Source organism: Vidua macroura, chromosome Z, assembly GCF_024509145.1.
Source record: "Vidua macroura isolate BioBank_ID:100142 chromosome Z, ASM2450914v1, whole genome shotgun sequence".
Lineage (NCBI taxonomy): Eukaryota > Metazoa > Chordata > Aves > Passeriformes > Viduidae > Vidua > Vidua macroura.
This window is the reverse complement of record NC_071611.1, coordinates 53,315,033-53,332,865: the sequence shown is the minus strand read 5'-3', so window position 1 is coordinate 53,332,865 and position 17,833 is coordinate 53,315,033. Positions and strand designations below refer to the sequence as shown.

General features: G+C 38.5%; 1 protein-coding gene and 1 long non-coding RNA gene across 5 annotated transcripts in view; one reads left to right on the top strand and one right to left on the bottom strand.

Moving 5' to 3' along the window:
• Nucleotides 1–3,607: 3,607 nt before the first annotated feature.
• On the top strand, nt 3,608–8,031 carry LOC128822543 (uncharacterized). 2 transcript variants are annotated; one of them, XR_008441482.1, is made up of 3 exons: nt 3,608–3,687; nt 4,482–4,560; nt 7,899–8,031. It is a non-coding gene; the product is annotated as an uncharacterized LOC128822543 (long non-coding RNA). The 2 variants fall into 2 exon arrangements; XR_008441481.1 differs by having other exon boundaries at nt 4,479–4,560.
• Nucleotides 8,032–14,408: 6,377 nt separating this feature from the next.
• Nucleotides 14,409–17,833, bottom strand: part of LOC128821940 (3'-5' RNA helicase YTHDC2-like) — a 29,693-nt gene continuing 26,268 nt past the window's right edge. Inside the window, exons 28-30 of one of the 3 annotated variants that reach the window (XM_054003365.1) lie at nt 16,634–16,816; nt 15,347–15,450; nt 14,409–15,196 (exon numbers count right to left, since the gene is read on the bottom strand). In XM_054003365.1, the coding sequence (XP_053859340.1) occupies nt 15,388–15,450; nt 16,634–16,816 (246 nt within the window). In that variant the 3' untranslated portion in view covers nt 14,409–15,196; nt 15,347–15,387. The remainder of the gene's footprint in view (nt 15,197–15,346; nt 15,451–16,633; nt 16,817–17,833) is intronic. The other 2 variants (XM_054003367.1, XM_054003366.1) reach the window with 2 other exon arrangements.

Below are 17,833 nucleotides of genomic sequence, written 5' to 3'. Positions count from 1 at the left end.
GGGCAGAAGGCAATATCAAACTGTGGGTTATACATTATGTTAACTAATTCAGTACCTCTCCAATAAATCTGTCTTACTAAACGAATTTCAGTGCTTAAGCAATGTTGTTAGCAATTTGAAATTCTCCTGGAAGATGTAATATGTTTGTATGGAAACCAAATCTTAGCATTGCATCATTGCCAAGAAGAAATCAAATATACATCTATTGCAGAAAATGTATGTTAAAAAATTGGATAAATGGAAGTAACAGCTATGTGAAAACAAGGACTTGAAACAACTAAAAGTATCACTTCTTTTAGTGAAGTATTTGGAGCTGCATCACCTTGAATCAAAATCTGTGCATAGCAACAGAAGTGAATTTGACAGTCAGCTGTATTTACATTCTGTGCTATTAGCTTTTTGAAACATAAATATCTTGCTTTTACTACTCATCTGGTATAAAAGTAACTGATGTAAAAGTTGAGGTTTGATTCTTTTCACCGTTTGATGGAAAGGAAAGTGAGTGCTTGACAGAAATGCAATCTTAGGAGAAGGAATTAGGTTTTACAGGAAGAAAAAGAAAAGTGGACAAGAAAGAAGAGAGAGAGAGAGAAAAGGTGAAAGAACCCAGTTCTCCTTTTGATGTACTGCACTCACTGGTATACTGTTTGACCCCACTGGCAGATTGGCTCCACAAAGAGGATGAAGATAGATGTCCTCATTTCTGGAATGGCCCTCTCTCACACTGTTGCAGCAGCTTTCAGCCACCGCATTGGTCCATGGTCACCTGAAGGTATGAGTATCACTCCCACTGTGTACATGAAAAGCAACTAAGAAAAGCAATTCATTGCTCTGAATTCACTTGACTGCTATTCTCACCCCAGGTGGAAAATTTTCAAGGGCATGCAGTCAGAATGATGCAGTATCAGAGCCCCAACTGGCATGAGAGAGCATTGCAGATGCAGGACAGCACATAGAAGCATGAGAACCTACAGAAACAAGTCTTTGCTCAGACCTCGGTTGACCCCATTTCCCCACCCCACCACCCGAGGCTGCTTTGCAAGTTGAACTGCTCTGCTGCTGCTCCGTGAACGAGGTGAGTGAAGAAATTCCGTATGAGCACAGAGTGCAGTTGTTCCCTCCTGCCCCACATATTCAAGCCCTGCTGTTAACATACAGGTGTTGTGCAGATTCAGTCACTTCTCCTGTGACCAGGTGGAAACAGCCCACACAAAGCGTACATGGACAGCACCAGGAGGCAGTCCACCAATGCCGTGGTTAAGCCCTTGAAAACCTCCCCCCTATGGCAGTTCCAGAAGGACACTGACCTACCAAAATTAGTTTGATGGATGAAGAGCTCCTCCACCACTACTACCACCTTTTTTCCTACTTTGAATATAGCTGTCTGTCAGACTTAATTCCCTTCTAGAGGGAAGGATGCTGTGCCCATGGCCAATGGCCACTTCTCCTGGACACTTTGACTGCCCTTACTCATCTCAGCCAGGGTAGGGAGACCCATCCTGCCAGAAGGGCAGAGGCCACAGATAGACCGCAGGGCTTCCTGGGATTTCACCATTAGTACTATGGTTTTCAGAGCTAAAACCTTGCAGCCATAAAGTCAGCAAAGTATTGCCAACACCACCAGAGGAACACACACACAGAGAACTCATCAAATTGCATAGTGGATATGCAGAACATGGAATCAGGTTTTGATTTATTTCTTTGTTAGTACCCTAGCATCAAATCTTGTATCAAGAAAATAGTTTGGGCACAAACTATTTGGGTACTAACTTAATACAGAATGGATATTAAGATGCTCAGAATACCACATCAGGTGAAACAGGCTGATCTTGATTTTGATTAGTCTTCTACTGTTAGCATAACTTAAATATTTAACCTTGAATTTTTCCTCTTACTTGGGGGGAAAAAAATCCCAAGTAACTGGAGAGTGAAAGTCCATGTAAATCTCTTAGATTCCATACAGATTTTCCTACTAAAAAGAAAAAGATTTTTTTTTTTTTTGCCTTAAGAAGATAGTGTCAAGAACAAACCTATCATTAAAAATATGAGCAGCAAACTGGGGATCTCCCAAGTCAGCATCATGTGTCTTCCAGGCGAGAGGAAAACTCGCTGTAAGGCAGACAGGGAATTTGAATTATTAAAGCTGAAGGAATAATCCACTCAGACTGATCAGAGCAGGGCTCTCTTGAGAGCTGGTGGGGTTTTTCCATTGGCAGGGAGACTATGTTTTGTACGTGAGCTGCATTTAAAGCAGTTTATTTCCATATTGCTTTCTCAAGCAGAATTTCTATTGCTGCAAGTAGTTTCCAAAAAGACCTCTACTACTTCACCACCCACACACATGAAACACCCCTGTTGTCAGAGATGATCAAAAATCAAATGAGAAACTAAGATTAAATTCTCTAGGAAATAAAAAGTAATTTTCCCATCACTGCTTTGATTACATGGGAAGAATTTTGGGGGATTTTTTTTGGCTGAAAATAGCTACCCCTGCAAGTACATAATACAGCAAAATTAAAATCAATGGGCACAGGGTTTCCCAGGCAACCTCTTATCAATTGTCTGTTTCTTGGTGATACTGTTCAGTGCAATATAAAACCTTGAACATTTTCATTTGCTGCAGACTGAAAGAAGGGGGGTGGCAGAGGGAATCACCCAAAGGAGAGGCTCATGAATAAATGAGTACTTATAAGATTATTTTGATTCCTCTGAATAATTTCCAAACTGAGTGCAAAGACTGTTTGTCAAGCAATGCACTAATATATTAAGAGAAACTATTATCCTAAACACTAAAGTATTTTTAGTCTCTTATAGAAAATATATCTTGCATTTTAAAAAATATTTCCTTGCCCCCTGTGAAAATTTTCTGTCTTCTTTCATAATTCAGATCTGTCACTCACATTTATTATGACTTGCACCTCCTGAGGTTTCACAAGAAATGCCAGTCATGCTGCAGACATACATAAATAATCACTTTGTTGGAATCAGCTTCAAAAGAGCCAGGCATCAGCAAAAGCGATCTGATGTCCTGACGTTCCCTCCTCACCATGTCAGTTGCCTTGTTTATAAATTCTCCTCGAGGTGGGGAGCAGAGAGTTGCTGGGGGCTGTGCTGTCACCTTGCAAATTTGCCTGGTGATATCACAAAGGGCTGGAAGTCCCAGTGAAGCTGAAAGCTCATGAAAGCTTATGTTTTGGGTAGGTATTTATGTGTTACAAAGGTACCTACCTGCATTGAGAAAATTTAAAAGTCTCCAATTACTAAACACAAAAGCTTTTCAGGTTACAAGAATGCCTGTAGCCATGAGTTTACCATCCTCATTGACAAACATCTTGCATAAAAATTCCCCTGTGAATTCCTGCAGCAGCCAGATCTTCACCTTCTCTTTCCCTCCAGCACATTTCCCTGTCCAGACTTTTGCCTTTTCCTATCCTTTTTTGTCTATTTGATTCCATGAAAAACTGACATTTGTGTCAGTCCTGCCAAGATGGGTAAAGAGCATGTGCTGGTAACCTAGTAGCAATGGAGTCCCTAAGACATCACAAGCGTATTTCAGGAGCCACCCTTCAACTCTCATCCTGCTGCACTAATTGTAGTTCCACAAGTACAACAATAAGGCAGACTCTGCTGTCTTTTTGTCCCTTCATGTTCCCTTGAGATGATGGTGAAAATGTGTCCCATATCTTGGTACATACACAGGAGGGAAACAAATCCTTAATTTTCTTTTATTTTCTCCTCATATGGCAAAACCACTGAAGTCTGTTGTGGGCACATAGCTTTGTGGATTCCTCCCTAATGTGATTTAGATTGGAGATATGGGGAAACACTTAGCTGGGAACCTTCATATCACTAATACTTAGCAGGGAAGTAAAGGAAGAAATTTATGCCAATAAAATGAGAAGGTCAAAAGCTGACACCATACTTCGAATACTAAACAGAGTAGCACTGCCTGGATATGCTCAATTACACTTCCATATTTTTACTGCAGCTTGATTCCAAATTTTACTTTAAAGTCATAAGGTTAAAGCATTGGACATAAAGGAAATGTGACCCGGATTTGTTAATAGCAATAACCAGTAAACAGCAAACGAAGCAGTACACACACCACTTATAGCTAACGACTGATTGAGATGTAACTTTTGAGACTCCCAAAGTAAAAGTCAGTCATAGTTACCAAATATTACAAAAGAATATTGATTTTATTTGGTACCCATAGCAAACATTATGACACAATTTACTGCAATTGTTTATTTTGTTGGGTATATGTAAATAGTAGAACACAGAAATAATATTTTGAAAATGAATTGAAGCAGAAGACAAACAAAATCTGCTAGTCTCATTTACAAGAGTCAAGAGGGAGAGATTAAGCAACACTACTATTTGAACATTGCTAATTCATAAAAATTGTTCTGGATTATTTAATCTACTTTGCAAGACAGTAAAGTAACCCAGACCCTGATTAATTTTTTTTGCCACAGCAGCACCTCTATACAAGATAGCATCCTGCAAGAACTGCTTCACTGTTTCTTAGTGTGCAACAGACTGGCCAATCTCATAGAGGTAAAGCACTAGATGGAAAAGATAGGGTGTATGGTCAATATGGGTTTGATCACTACAGTATCAGAGGTACCACCTCTAACTGCAAAAGATCACCTCCAGAGAAGCAATTCAGTGTGGAAAGAAGCCTCACTAACATCAATGCTACTGTCAGAAAGCAAAAGCTTACAGGGCATATCTATGGAAGGCAAGGCAACAGCAGTTTTTCAATTTGAGAGTAATATACACAAAATACTTGAGTATTTCTCTTCATTCCAGACCTTCAACAAAACTTATTCTCTAGTAAGTAGAGATTTTGGATATTTTAGGGAAAAAAACCCCTTACTGCTCTAGATTTATTCATATTTTTCTCCACAATACCTGTTGCTATGCTATAGGTCTACTGACTGTCACCTCTCTTAACTCTTGGCTACTGGCCAGAGGGTAATACACAATTTACACTCAGAGCTAAAGAAATCAAAATTAGAAGTCTTTTTCCTCAATAAAATGAGGGTGGAAATGCGAGATGCACTCTGTGATCTAACCAATACCACTTTCTCCTTGTAAAATGTTTTGTTATCTTATGTTGTAGTTACAGGAGAAACATTACCAATATGAGTGTAGCCAAAGTTATGTATTCCACGCCCATCTACATTATTCCTGATGAACTGTTAACAGTGGGCCATTTGCAGAAGATGTCCCTTGCAACATCCCACATATAAGCTGGCTGTAATGTTTTCTTTGTCTTCACATGATGATCCTTAAGGGGGATCATCTCTGCCAATGAGCCATCAAGGCCTCCCCAGAATATCCTATGACTCATAGGATTACATCTGTGAAAATGCCCACCCTGGAGTATGTAACAAACACTCCTGCCTGTATATAATCTGTGGCTCAGGACACCACCACTACCACTGGACATCTGGAGGGGGACCAGACTTTCCACAGGACCACCTCTTTTGACAAGACTGCAATAATCTCTCAACAGCACTGCAACTGCTGCTTAACTGGACTGAGTCCACCACCCTGACTCACAGGGGCCATGTTGTATCCTGTAGTTTTAAGCCAGTCTTCTGTATTCATTGAATTTATTGTAATCTTTCTATTAAATTTTATCTTTGACTTAAAATCTCTTGCAAGGTATTTGTGTGAGGCTAACTTCTCCTGCTGGCTTACCTTCAACCAGCATAGCTTATTAAAAAAAAAATACCTAAAAAACACTATCTCATTATAGCTCAGTGATCTTAACTGTTCTCCGTGTATTTTTATTATATGTCCAGATGGCCATAATCCTTAAAACTCCTCTATTATTTACCTTGATTAGCTGTGCAAAACATAGTAGACAACAGTTAGTTTTTGATGTGAACTCTTTATCTTTCTATCACCAGTTCAAAGTGCTGAATTATCAAAGGACAGAGAGGTACCACCATCTGATCACAATCACACAAAAAGACATAAAGTTAAGAGGTGTACCCATCCTGAACCCAAAGAGAGTGCCTCTCTCAAATGCAAAATCTGGCCACTGTAAACTGTAGTACAAGGTTTCTCTTCCCAGTCAGCAAAGAGTCTATGCTACCCTCTCATTGTATTTGTGGGTTTTGACAAGTTAAAGGACTTGATGCTGATTTCACTCTCCTGCTGCAGCTAGAGAGCTCTGCTGTGGGCACAGGTCTGTCTTACGCAACCAGGTATTCCAGAATGCCCCTGCACACACAGGCTCCCCACAATGGCTTTGTTGAGGTTGGGATTGGCATGACCAGAATGGCTTAACTGCACAGACATCTCTAGGGGCCTTCATGAATGAAAATCTTCCAAACTAGAAAAACTAAGTAAAATAACTTTTATGCTAATCCCACAACTCACCCAGCAAGAGAAAAAGCACTTTATGACTGATTTTCGGCAGTAATTTTACCCAGTATTGCCTGAAAAAACTGAAGCAAGAGCAGTTACCTGTGCACAACTCTGGCATTAGAGTGCTGTTGATGGCTGTTTCCAGTTCCAGAAGTTAACTGAATGCCCAAAATCTCCTTTCACTCAAAAGTAGGATCAGTTAAATGTTGAAAGAATGGATGCCATTCTGAATTCATCACCAACAGAGTTAACAGGCTTCAGCATTTTATTACTTTGCAATATAACCCAAAAAAATATTGCTATTACTGAGATCTACCATGATTGCCTACAAGAGAAGCACAGCTGTTTTACTGAGAGTACAAGCAGGATCCTCAAAACTTAAACTGTATTTTTTTTCCTGATGTTCACAATAAAAGAAGTGTGGCATAATTAAATATATTAAAATTTGTCTGTCAGGAGTAAGCAAAATTAACCTAAAGGATTACCATGATTACAGATTATGTGCATTTTTTCCAAATGTGGAGTTTACAAAGTTCCTAAGTGGCAGCATTAAAAATCTATAAAACTCAAATATTATTACAGAATTGAGACCTTTACAGAGGAATCACAATTTTCAAATAGAAATATGACTCCTGTTTTCTCAACCAAATGCTAATATTTAATATGGAAAGCATAGCTGAATACCTATTTTTTTAGAAAATATAATAGATTTTCCTTATGAATGAGGACATTTCAAAGGTTATTAGCTTTTCAAAGGACTAAATGCCAGCAGCCTGTGGATAAAAAAACGTTTCATTACAAGAGGAATGTGCTAGAATGCGCTGTTTCACTTTCTTATTAAATATATCTGGTTAAACAAAAAAAAATGTGCTGGATAACCACAGACTCCTGCTAAATGCTCCTCTCACCAGCAATGCTAAGGACTCATCCTCTGGACCTGATAAACCTAGGTAAGCTGATAGATAAGCTTCCCCCTGTCCTGTTGGATACAACTTCGTACTTGACTCTAAAATGAGACCATGAAATTAAAAATATGTGCAATAAACAGAGGTATCTTTATAGTTGTCTCCTAATTTAATTGCACAGCATCTTGTTGGTTTTCCAGCAGTTTCTTAAGATTTCAATATTATAGAGTTGGGATGGTTTTGCCTCTCTAACAGCACTCATGTCTTCAAGATATGACCAGTAATAGAATCTTGGTATTTTCCACTCCGGAAAGATTTTCCTTTTGCAGCATGACTAGACATGGCATAGAACAGACAAAAGCTTTTATATGGGGTAGTAGAAGTTGCAGAACTTTTTACAGATGCATGTTTTCTGCTGAGAAAAAAGCAAGCTATCATAGTGTGGTTTGATTTTTGCCTAAAAGCCACCTCAGTATCAGGGGGTTCCATCAGTATCTAAAGCAATGCTGGAATAGTCACAACATTTCAAAGGGATGAATATAGAACCTATTAATCAGATGAAAATTTGAAGTCACTAATGTCTCTCTTATTTTTGTATGTTGCCAGTAAGTAAGCAAGAAGCTCCTCTAAAAGGCTTGGTCTACAGCAGAGAAAGTTAATGAACCCCCCAAAAGACAGATACAGATTACACAGCAAGACTGCTTATGCTAACACAACTTGTTACTATTGCCATAAATGAAATAAACTGTATTGACTTGTTTGTGAGAATGAGCTGCATTTCACTCTGCTGGTATAAAAATGACAATTATTTTATTTTTTACCCCACAAGCCTCACAGTCATCACTAGACTTGGAAGAGCTCTTTGCACCTACCTGTCCCAATGCCTTTCCCTCTCCCTCCTCTGTTGGAGAGGTAATTTCATAACTGACTGTGTTGTTTATGAAGTAGCCATAAGTTCTCTGGGCATTTGATTTTCACTCCTAAAAATGCTTAGGGGAAGAGGCAAGGGAGGAAAATTAAATTCTTATTTTTATTTAATGAGACCTCAGAAACTAGTTTTGGAATGTAATTGGCAGAAATAGGATCTGGGTGGAAAATTTTGGTTGCCGTTTCACACATGCACAATCCTCAAAGACAGGTTGTGGTGGACTAAGGCGACTTATTTCTTTCCCCTTGTGCCTATCCAGTCCAAAATATTGTGCTCATAGATTAAAATTCTTGATAACCCAAAAGAGCAAGGATGACTATCCAGAAGATTCTTATATTATTTCATAGCTTCCAGTGTGTTTCTGCTCCTTCTTAATCTACATTAAGGAGATTGCAAAGACAAACAATTTTGCAGAGGTAGGAATGGTAGTCACACTAAAGTATTTGTATTCATGGGAAAAGGAGAGTCATGCAATAGAGAAGCACATATCAAAAGGCAGATATGTGAATTCACTTATTTTAGCATACAGATGCTCTGTATTCTTGCAAGTTTCATAACTTAAGCTGCAAGCAGCAACTGCCAGAGAGAAAATAACTAAATATGTCTTTTCTGCTTCTTTTTAATATAGAAGTAAAGACCAAGACTTCTGTTATACTTTAGAAAAGCAAATTCTACCCATCTGGTCAAAATTTTGGGAGATAACAAGAAATTGGGTATTTGGGAAAAAATGGAAGAGGCTTTAACATCTGTTTCAAAATTATGAAAAGGTGATTCTTCTGAAAGTTCAAGTACTCTGCATATTATTGCCTGTGACATAAGAAACAATTATCCTGTTATTTAAGGGAGGACTATCCTGGTTTTAAGGAATGCTTTTGTACCTCCTTATATATTAGGAAAACATAAAACAAAGCAAATAGATTTATGAAAGCAGAAATGTCTCATAACTACATGTTAACCTCAGCACCTTATTTACTCCCTTCCGTATATCAACTCCAGGCATATTTTAAAACTTCAGATTTGAAAATGTAGTATCAGGTGCCACCAACTGTCCCAAGATCTTTACATCAGCAGTGTTAACTGCCTGGTGATAGAAGATGTAATTATTCATGTACAAAGCCATTACTCAAGTTAAGGTCTATAACAAATAATTAATAAATTTGAAATAAATCAACCAGAAAAGAAGCTTTTCCCCCCTGAACTCACAAAATTTTACAAAAGTGTAAAGAAAAAACTACAATAACTAAATAATTGTAACCTCTGCATTCTCTGGCCTTTTTCATCCCTTATTCATGAATCCGTAGTTCCCACATTTTAAGCTTTTCTCTGGTAGAACATCACCACCTAGTGATCATGTGCACTTACAGAAGCTTCCAGAAAGCTGATCAGAATCTGAAAACAGAAGGCTGATGGGAAGAGAAAAAGAAAATTTAAGTGAGGAAAAATCCTTTTTTCATTTAGATTGGGAACAGTTCCTAAGGAAGATTAAATAGGATGCGCTAAAGAAATGTAAGAAAATTTTTAGAGACTGATTAATTGATTAAGAATTAAGTAGCAATATTATTTGGGTAAGAAAATTTATCCTTTTAGTCAACACTATCACAGATCAATTTATTTCATTAATATCAGATAAAATTAGAATTAAATTTACGTGTAAAATATTAAGAAAGAGGAAATTCAGACGTTTTCAGGAAAACCCTCCCAGTAGTGAGAGCTATTAAGTGGAAATAGCATCTTGATTACAGTTATATCCTAAAACTAGGCTAGTACACATCATAGAATTAAACCCCATATTTACAAGCATCTCATACAGTCCAATGAATATGTTTCTTCAGATTTTTTTTTGGCTCTAATATACCTAAGAATCAAAATGTAGGTCTCATTTGTAGATAAGCTTCTCCCAAACAAATCACTTAGTACTGCAATCACAAAGTATTTCTTTCTGTGAGACCAATACCACCACTCCAGTTATACTCTGTTCATCTCTGAAGTAATTTTATAAGGCAGAAATACAAAATAAAGACTAACTCGGTATATATTTTCTAAATATTAAAAAAAAAAAGGAAACATACCACACAAATCTGGGCAAAAATCAAGAAAGTATTCAGACAATGAAACTACATTGCAGTCTGTTTAACCAGGGAAGAATCACCTCAACAAAACCGTCTCTTTTCAGGAAGTTCATTTCAGAATATTCATAAAGGCTTTGCCTCTTTAAATGCTTGCTAAAGCTTATTCTCCCAAATTCTTCTGCTTAGAAGTGCATTGGAAAGATCATATTTATACCTTTCCTGCCAGTAAAGTTCAGTTCCAGGCCCCATTCTGGAGTTTCATCAATTATATTTTCTACGCCTGTAAGGGGGAATCTCAAGAAAGAGCTGTAGCAAGGGGAAGGTTAAGGAGTCCAAGACTGTCCTAAGCAGGAGGTGACAAAGAACTGTCCAAAAGGGAGACAAGACACACCAAGCCAAGGTGCAAAGGGAGAGAGAGCAAAGCCTCAGTACTGATGCATGAGAGGGCCTCAACCCTTGTGAGGCACAGGCCTTTGGCAAGGTGCCAGTGCAGGGCTGCCAGAGGGCAGCCCATGGCCTCAGCAGGGCTCAGGCTGTTCTCCAGCCAGCGTCCCTCCCACTTCAGTCAGGCACTCGGGGCTCTGAGAAGGCTGGGCCACTGTCCCTGCATGGGCAGACAGCCTAAGCATTAGTGCCCCACTGCCAGCACCAGGTTGGGCCCCAGAGATGCTGGCTGGCCCTGAGCCTGCTCAGCATCCCACGGGAGCAACACAGGTGGACAATGCCAGAAGAGAAGAGGCCAGCATGTGTGTCTCAAACACTGATAGCTGCATGTCTGTGGAGGCAGCCAAGGACTCCTGGTAAAAACATGTGAGAGCTGTTGGGAGGATCCCAGCACTGTTGGTTATAACTGCACATGAGAAAGAACAAGTTGTGACTGGAGAAGGGGGCCATGTGGAGTTAGGACATCACTTCTCTGGGACAAACATCCTTGTTCTAGTCACTGGAGGTAAACACAATGCAGTACAGCAAAAGGGCAGGAATGAAACCAAGAAGTGAGCATGGGCTGTAGAGCAGAGTCAAGACCATGCAAGAACCACCACAAAGCCTCTGACCCATTTCCAGAAAGATCTGAAAAAATGAACTGTGCATGACAACTAACTGGCATACAAAGCAAGAAACCTGGCTTCCAAGCAGGGAAACCCACCCATAAAAAGGGACCTCACTGAATTCTGGGCAATGCTCCCAGGACCATGGACATCTATATCATCTGCATCAACAATGGAACCAGGAATAACATCTCATCATCTGGATTGATGCTGGAACCAGTACTGCTGATCTCTTTTTCTCTCCCCTTTTCTTTATCTCTCCCTCCCTCCCTCTCTTTAACTCACCTCTCCTTTTCTCCCATCTCTTTCACCATACCCCTTTCTCCCAAACCCTGTGCCATGTGTATATAGGGTAGGCTAGGGACTGACATGGCAATTTCCATGCCAAGTGCGTAGTTTAGAACCAGGACTAGTGGTCTCTCACACACTTTTTTTTTTCCCCTTTCTCTTCCCCTCCCTAGTTAAATTCATGTTTTCTTGTCTCCTTTCCCTTTCACCCTGCCCTTTCTCCCAAACCCTCTACCTTGTGTGTATAGGGTAGGGTATGGACTAATACAGCAATTTACATGCTAAGGTGTAAGTTACTAATAAAACTTGGTGAGGTTTTGCAGACTCTGTCACTTTTGCAGTTCCTTTTGATCACAAACATTTACGAGTCTTGGACATTTCCTTCCCCATAATGGGGGGGTTCACAAGGGGGTGGTTTCATCATGGACACACTAATATAAGTTCTGTCTCAAGATGTTTTCTTCTTCCCATTTTTGGGCATCTCCTGGACTAGTCCTGCAGAAGAGGACCACAGAGATGCCCATGGAGGAGAACACAATCCGCAACTGTTGGGGCAACCACAGTGAGCAGGGAAGTGCCACAAGCTCTCTGAGCTTGGGGGCTGCACTGCGCCACACCTCATCTCATGGCACATACACAGTGCACAGGAGCCGTATTCCTGTACAAGTCTCCTGTGTGGTCTCCACTGGGATCCAGAGGCCCAGCCAGCAGTCAACTGCCACACAGGACCAGGCACACAGCATGCCTGTGGCAGTTCCCCTGGACAAGGACCCAGAAATGCCTTTGCCCAACACGGAGAACATTAGCAGGACATGTCTGTCAGGCCCTGAGAAGAATGAGAAGAATCTGAGTGTCATCTACCAGACAGAGCCTTCACACGTGCTGAAGACCAGTAGCCAAGGTAGGCTGTTGTGCATCCCAGGAGACCTATATCAAATACTGGAGCTATATCACAGAAAATATTCCTCACAAGTAACTACCAGGATCTAATCATTTGGACTACCTCCCAGACATTACTTCCCAGTTGGACCTGGCACCCTTTTCTACACCTGATACAATCCTGAGGATCCTTTAGCAGGTATTTTTTAAGCTTTCACCACACCTCTCTAAGAAGGTCTGTTTGTTTTGCCTGACACAGTAGGCCACTTCTCACATTACACTTCATTTAGGCCTTAGATCACCACCAAATGGTAGACAGCTGATTTTTTTCCTCTAATTTAAGACCTCCAGAAGCAGTGTATCAGCCAAATTTACCCCTTGTGTATTTGGTACTAATTACCTGTAATCCTGTGAAACAGAATATAAAAGCCCAGCTGCAGCAGGATTCACAGACTACAGGCAAGGAAAGGAAAGACAGAGACACCTATTTTAATAAACACAATCAGCAGAAACCATTGTGAAACTCAGCTTCTCTCCAGCTTGGATCCAGATCTTAGCTCCATGCTGTACTTATCCTCACTTGAAATTAAAGCAAGGAGGTCCTTATAATCTTCCAAATTCAGAGATACTATTTCGTTTTACCTCTGTTACTCACCACCTTCTCTCCACCAGTAGATGTGAACCAAACCCAAACTTTAATGGCTCCCTTAAACAGTAAATAGATATATCCCAGTTGAACCACAGGCACTGGGAATGCTCCAGGAGACTGCAGAACAACTGCAGAGCCACTTCAGGCAAGATCAATACAAAAGCTTTTATCTACTGTTTCGTTACACAATTCTTCATACAGGTTATTTAAAAACACAAAGACAATTTAAAAAAAGAAAAAAACCTGAAGGATAGAGAAAGGCACCAAGTCCACAAAATCCAGTTTATGCCAAGTACCTTGTTCAATGGGAACACTGAGAAGCTGAACATTTTAATACAGATTTTCTCCCTCCCTTCCATCAGTTTCAGATCTAGGGAAAAGAAGACACATTCCAGCTTCTACTCTTACAAAAAAATCAGTTTACTTCTTAGGGTCCTTGTAATCAGGATTCCTCCAAATGCCACGTTAATAAACAGCAATGACCACTTTGATCATGTAGAGAAAAAGGGTCATGTCAGAGGACATGACAAGCTTGTCCTAGGCCTGTTTATGAAATGATTGCATCTTGACTGGCAGAGAGAAGTAGCAACATGCCAAAAATCTGACTGTTTTCTAAGAGGAGGGTTCTTGTAAGTTATCTTTACTATTTTTATATAAATTAAGAGTGCTAAACAAGTAATAAGTGTCTCCCAAAAAAAAAAAAAAATGAGAGATGGATTTTAAAGAACACTACTTGGTATAAATAGTCTTCAGTTCTAGATTCAAGATGAAAACATTTTTTTTAATATATTTTTTTTAATGTTTGTTTTTTTAATGCCTAAAAATCCCTTTTCTTTTAAATTTTTGGATACCTTTTTCGTCTCCCTTCTCTTTCACAGCCATTCATACCCTTGGCAGCTTTTTTATTGACTTCACCAGGTCCTGCAGTAGCCTGTTTCAGGTCTAACTTAAATTTCTAGTGATGCTGTGCCAGAGTTAATGAATACATGGGATAGTCTGAACTATGAGAACATCCCTGAGAGGACATAAGAAACTAAGTAGAAGCTCAGAAGTAGAAAAAGCTCTCCATTTAACCTAAGAATGAGCAACATTACTGACAGTGAGTAGACTGAATTTGTAACAGCCTTACATTACAGTATGTTAATGACTAAGGAAAAGCCCAATAAACCAAAACAACAGTAGTACAGAAGAAAGAAATGAACTTGAAAGACAAGGTATAGAAAGGAACATTGAAAACTACATTGAAAGATTAAGCAAGTTGTACCAGTAGTTATTTATTTTTTATAAAAGAAGTAGAAATCTTGTAATAATGCTCAAGTTAGTGAACTATTAGAATACCATTTGGCCACAGGCCTTTGAAAGACTGTTTCAGCTTGTCAAAGTGTGAGTATTTTTTTTTTTTTTTCAAAAAGACTGAAACCAGAAATACCACTGGACCAATCCACACTCAAAAAAGTCTCATGAGTCTTTCCATTCTGTATTTAAACTACAATTCAAAAACTAGCATTCTCCAGCTGTCTGTTTGTAATTGACTACATCCTTCTCTCTTGTACTCTGCATACAGAAGTTCACCAAACAATTACGGAATCTCCCAACATATTTGGAGACATCTATTCTCAATTTATTTATTTTAATCAAACTGCAAGAATAATTAACATTAAACTGGTTTCTTTCATACATTTACTGGATTGAGAAAGCTTTAAAATGTAAACTGTCTGCTGTGCTATTTTAAACCCACAAACAACTTACATATAGTGCATTGCTTTAAACTTAGTTTTGAACTTTACCACATTTTCAAATATCTGCACACTACTGTAGAAAAAATAATTCGGCCAAAAAAAGACTGGTGGATAACCTTATTGACATTTTTTACAACAAGGAAACACTGAAACAAACATAAGTCCCTCTTTTTTCCACTGCTAGCTAAGAGCTAGCATGACTAAGAGCTTCAGGAGTTAGTTTGTTGTGCCTTCTTCCTTATCTTGACATTGTAGGCATGCTGCTCGTTCTAGTGGTTAGAGCTGATGTTTCAACAATGTCAGCTAGGAAAAATCAAAAGGAGGAAAACATTTAGTTCTCTGTGTACCTGTTTTTCCACAAGCTACAAATGACAGTACTGTAATGATATGGTGTATGTTGATACCTTCTACTCTACCATAAAACCAGAATGCAATTAACTAAATAATAACTACCTCTATCTCATTATCTGACATGCTTAATCAGTTAAGTTTTTTCATTCCAAAGGAATATGGTCCCAAAGCTGCAGCAACTGCTCTCCAACTTGTGGTTCCAGCTCCTAGAAGCAATCAGGAAATTAGAAAAGTTATTAGCACTGCTGCCATTGTGTATGTAAGAACTATTTATTACAAAATCCTTAGAAGAGGTTGCTGGTGGTCTTTCTGAAAGAATTGTTACTTTTGCTATTGTGACTTATATTAGAACTATCCATACAAGGGGTCAACAGGAGATTAGAAACTTTCATAAGCAATCTTCGCCTACCAGTTGTTTGGAGTTTTTTATTTCAAGCAAGATGTCAGTTCTCAAGAAAGAATTTGTAATGAAGATACCATCACTAGAATGGATGCACCATACAATTGTGCCTTCCACAGGTCACTTCCTTATTAACTAAAGATCATTATTCTCCACATCTTTCAGGTTTAATTCCATTAAATGCAGTGGAGAATGAGGAAAGGCAGGTCACAGATAATGCAGTGGCTCTTGGTGGAATCATAGACATTAATATAAATCACTCATTTTTTATATTGTTCACATTATTTAGGTCTTAGGAGCCACTTAGAACAAAAGCACTGTCAACTTCAAACATGTGCTATGTTCCTTTCCTTGTTCTTACAGTATGCTCCTTTCCTTATTCTTACAACTGAAGAGGTTTTAGGGAAGTAGTGAGAAGACAAGACAAAAAGTTTAGCTCCAGAATCTTATATCAAGGAGATGTTTTAGGGGAGGACTGAGGAGAATGCAAAAACTGCCACAGAGAAATCTTCTGCAAATTCTTTTCTGGCTTTTTGTACTTGCATTTAGCTTTAAAAAAATGGAGAACAGTACTAAGCTTTATTCTGCATCAAATATCAAGATTATCTTGAGGCTTTACTGAAAATGCAAACCTCTTATAAACAGTTATTTGGGTATGACAGACTATTTTATCTCAGGGAACACATCTGAATCAAACAGGAAACAAACCTCCAGAAATAAAAAAAAACCTACCAACAACACATCATTTATTTTGGAAAAATCCAGCTTTAAATCTTTTTTTTTAAACAACATTAAGCATAAAACTGGTTTGATTTTAACAAATCCACTACTGCAAGAGTAATTCTGCATTAGCAGAAGCTACAATGTGCACCAAGAAACTGTGATTCAGATTAATACATACATGAGCACAGTTGAATTCAAAGCTGAACAAGCTAATGAAGAAAACACAGTTCTACCAAGTAAAGAAGACTTTAGAAGAGAATAACTACCTGGCCATCTCTGCTTATTTGTACTTTCTTATTGTCATTCCAAGGATTGAGCAAATGATGTGCAAACTGAAAAGGAATGCTTTCTTTTCGGATCCACTCCACCTTAAATACACCTCCAAATCCAGCAGATCCCCAGTCCTGACTTTTCTCACACCCTATTGATGAACCCATTCTAGCAAAACCCTGGAAGAAAAATTTAAATATGAAAGAATGGACATAATTAGAGCATATCTATTTATGCTGGAATTAAATAAATGAGTAGACTTCATATGAAACTTTCAAATTAAGTTTCAGTGATTGATTCAAACACTTACACACATGAAGCTGGATTTTCCAAAATGTTTACACCTAGAAAGTTAGAAGTATCATTTGTTTTTCCCACTTCAAATATACCTTCTAGAATTTGACCATAAAGGATGTCTTTCAATTAATCTCTCACAATTACCATTCAAGGGGCTATTTTAAGCTTTGTAACAGAGATTGAAAAGCTGTAGTAAAAAGTGCCAGGTATCAAGATGCATGTTCTATGTCCATTAGCTATTCCTCGCTACTTGTACAAAATTCTTTCAAAAATCCCTTCCTTCCTTCCATCCTTCTTTCCCTTATTCCCTCTTTGTTAACAAATTTCCATATACAATTAAAAACGTGGAGCTGTTCTCCAAATAAGTAAGTCAAAGTGCTTAAAGTTCCTTTTTTAATGAAGCCAAATTAAATTCCAACAAGACAAATATTCATAAATGAAATGAAAGAAACCACAAATCCAAGATTGTATCTAACTTACTTAAAGATACCCTTTAAACACACACACCAAACAAACCAAAAATAAACCCAAGCCACGCACAATGCATCAACTGTTCAGGCAAATTTACTAAGTTATGACTTAGGAGTCCAAGAGATGCAGTGCACTGCCTGAAGTTACCAGTACACGCTGCTGCTCTAAATCATGCAGTCCTAGACAGCTCAAGCCTTACATTAAAATCAGTGAAAATTCATAAAAGGAATAGAGGAAAAATATAGGTGGAAAGTAGAGACACCTAAGGCAAGAAAATACTATGTTTGGACTAGTCCATTAAATTTTAAGTTCAGCTGACTTTTATTAATAGTTTTTAATATATAAAGAGGTAAATTGAACTTTCTTTACTTGGAGCAATTGAGTTTAGTAGGCTCTACAACACAGTTAACCTGCAACTTTGCACTAGC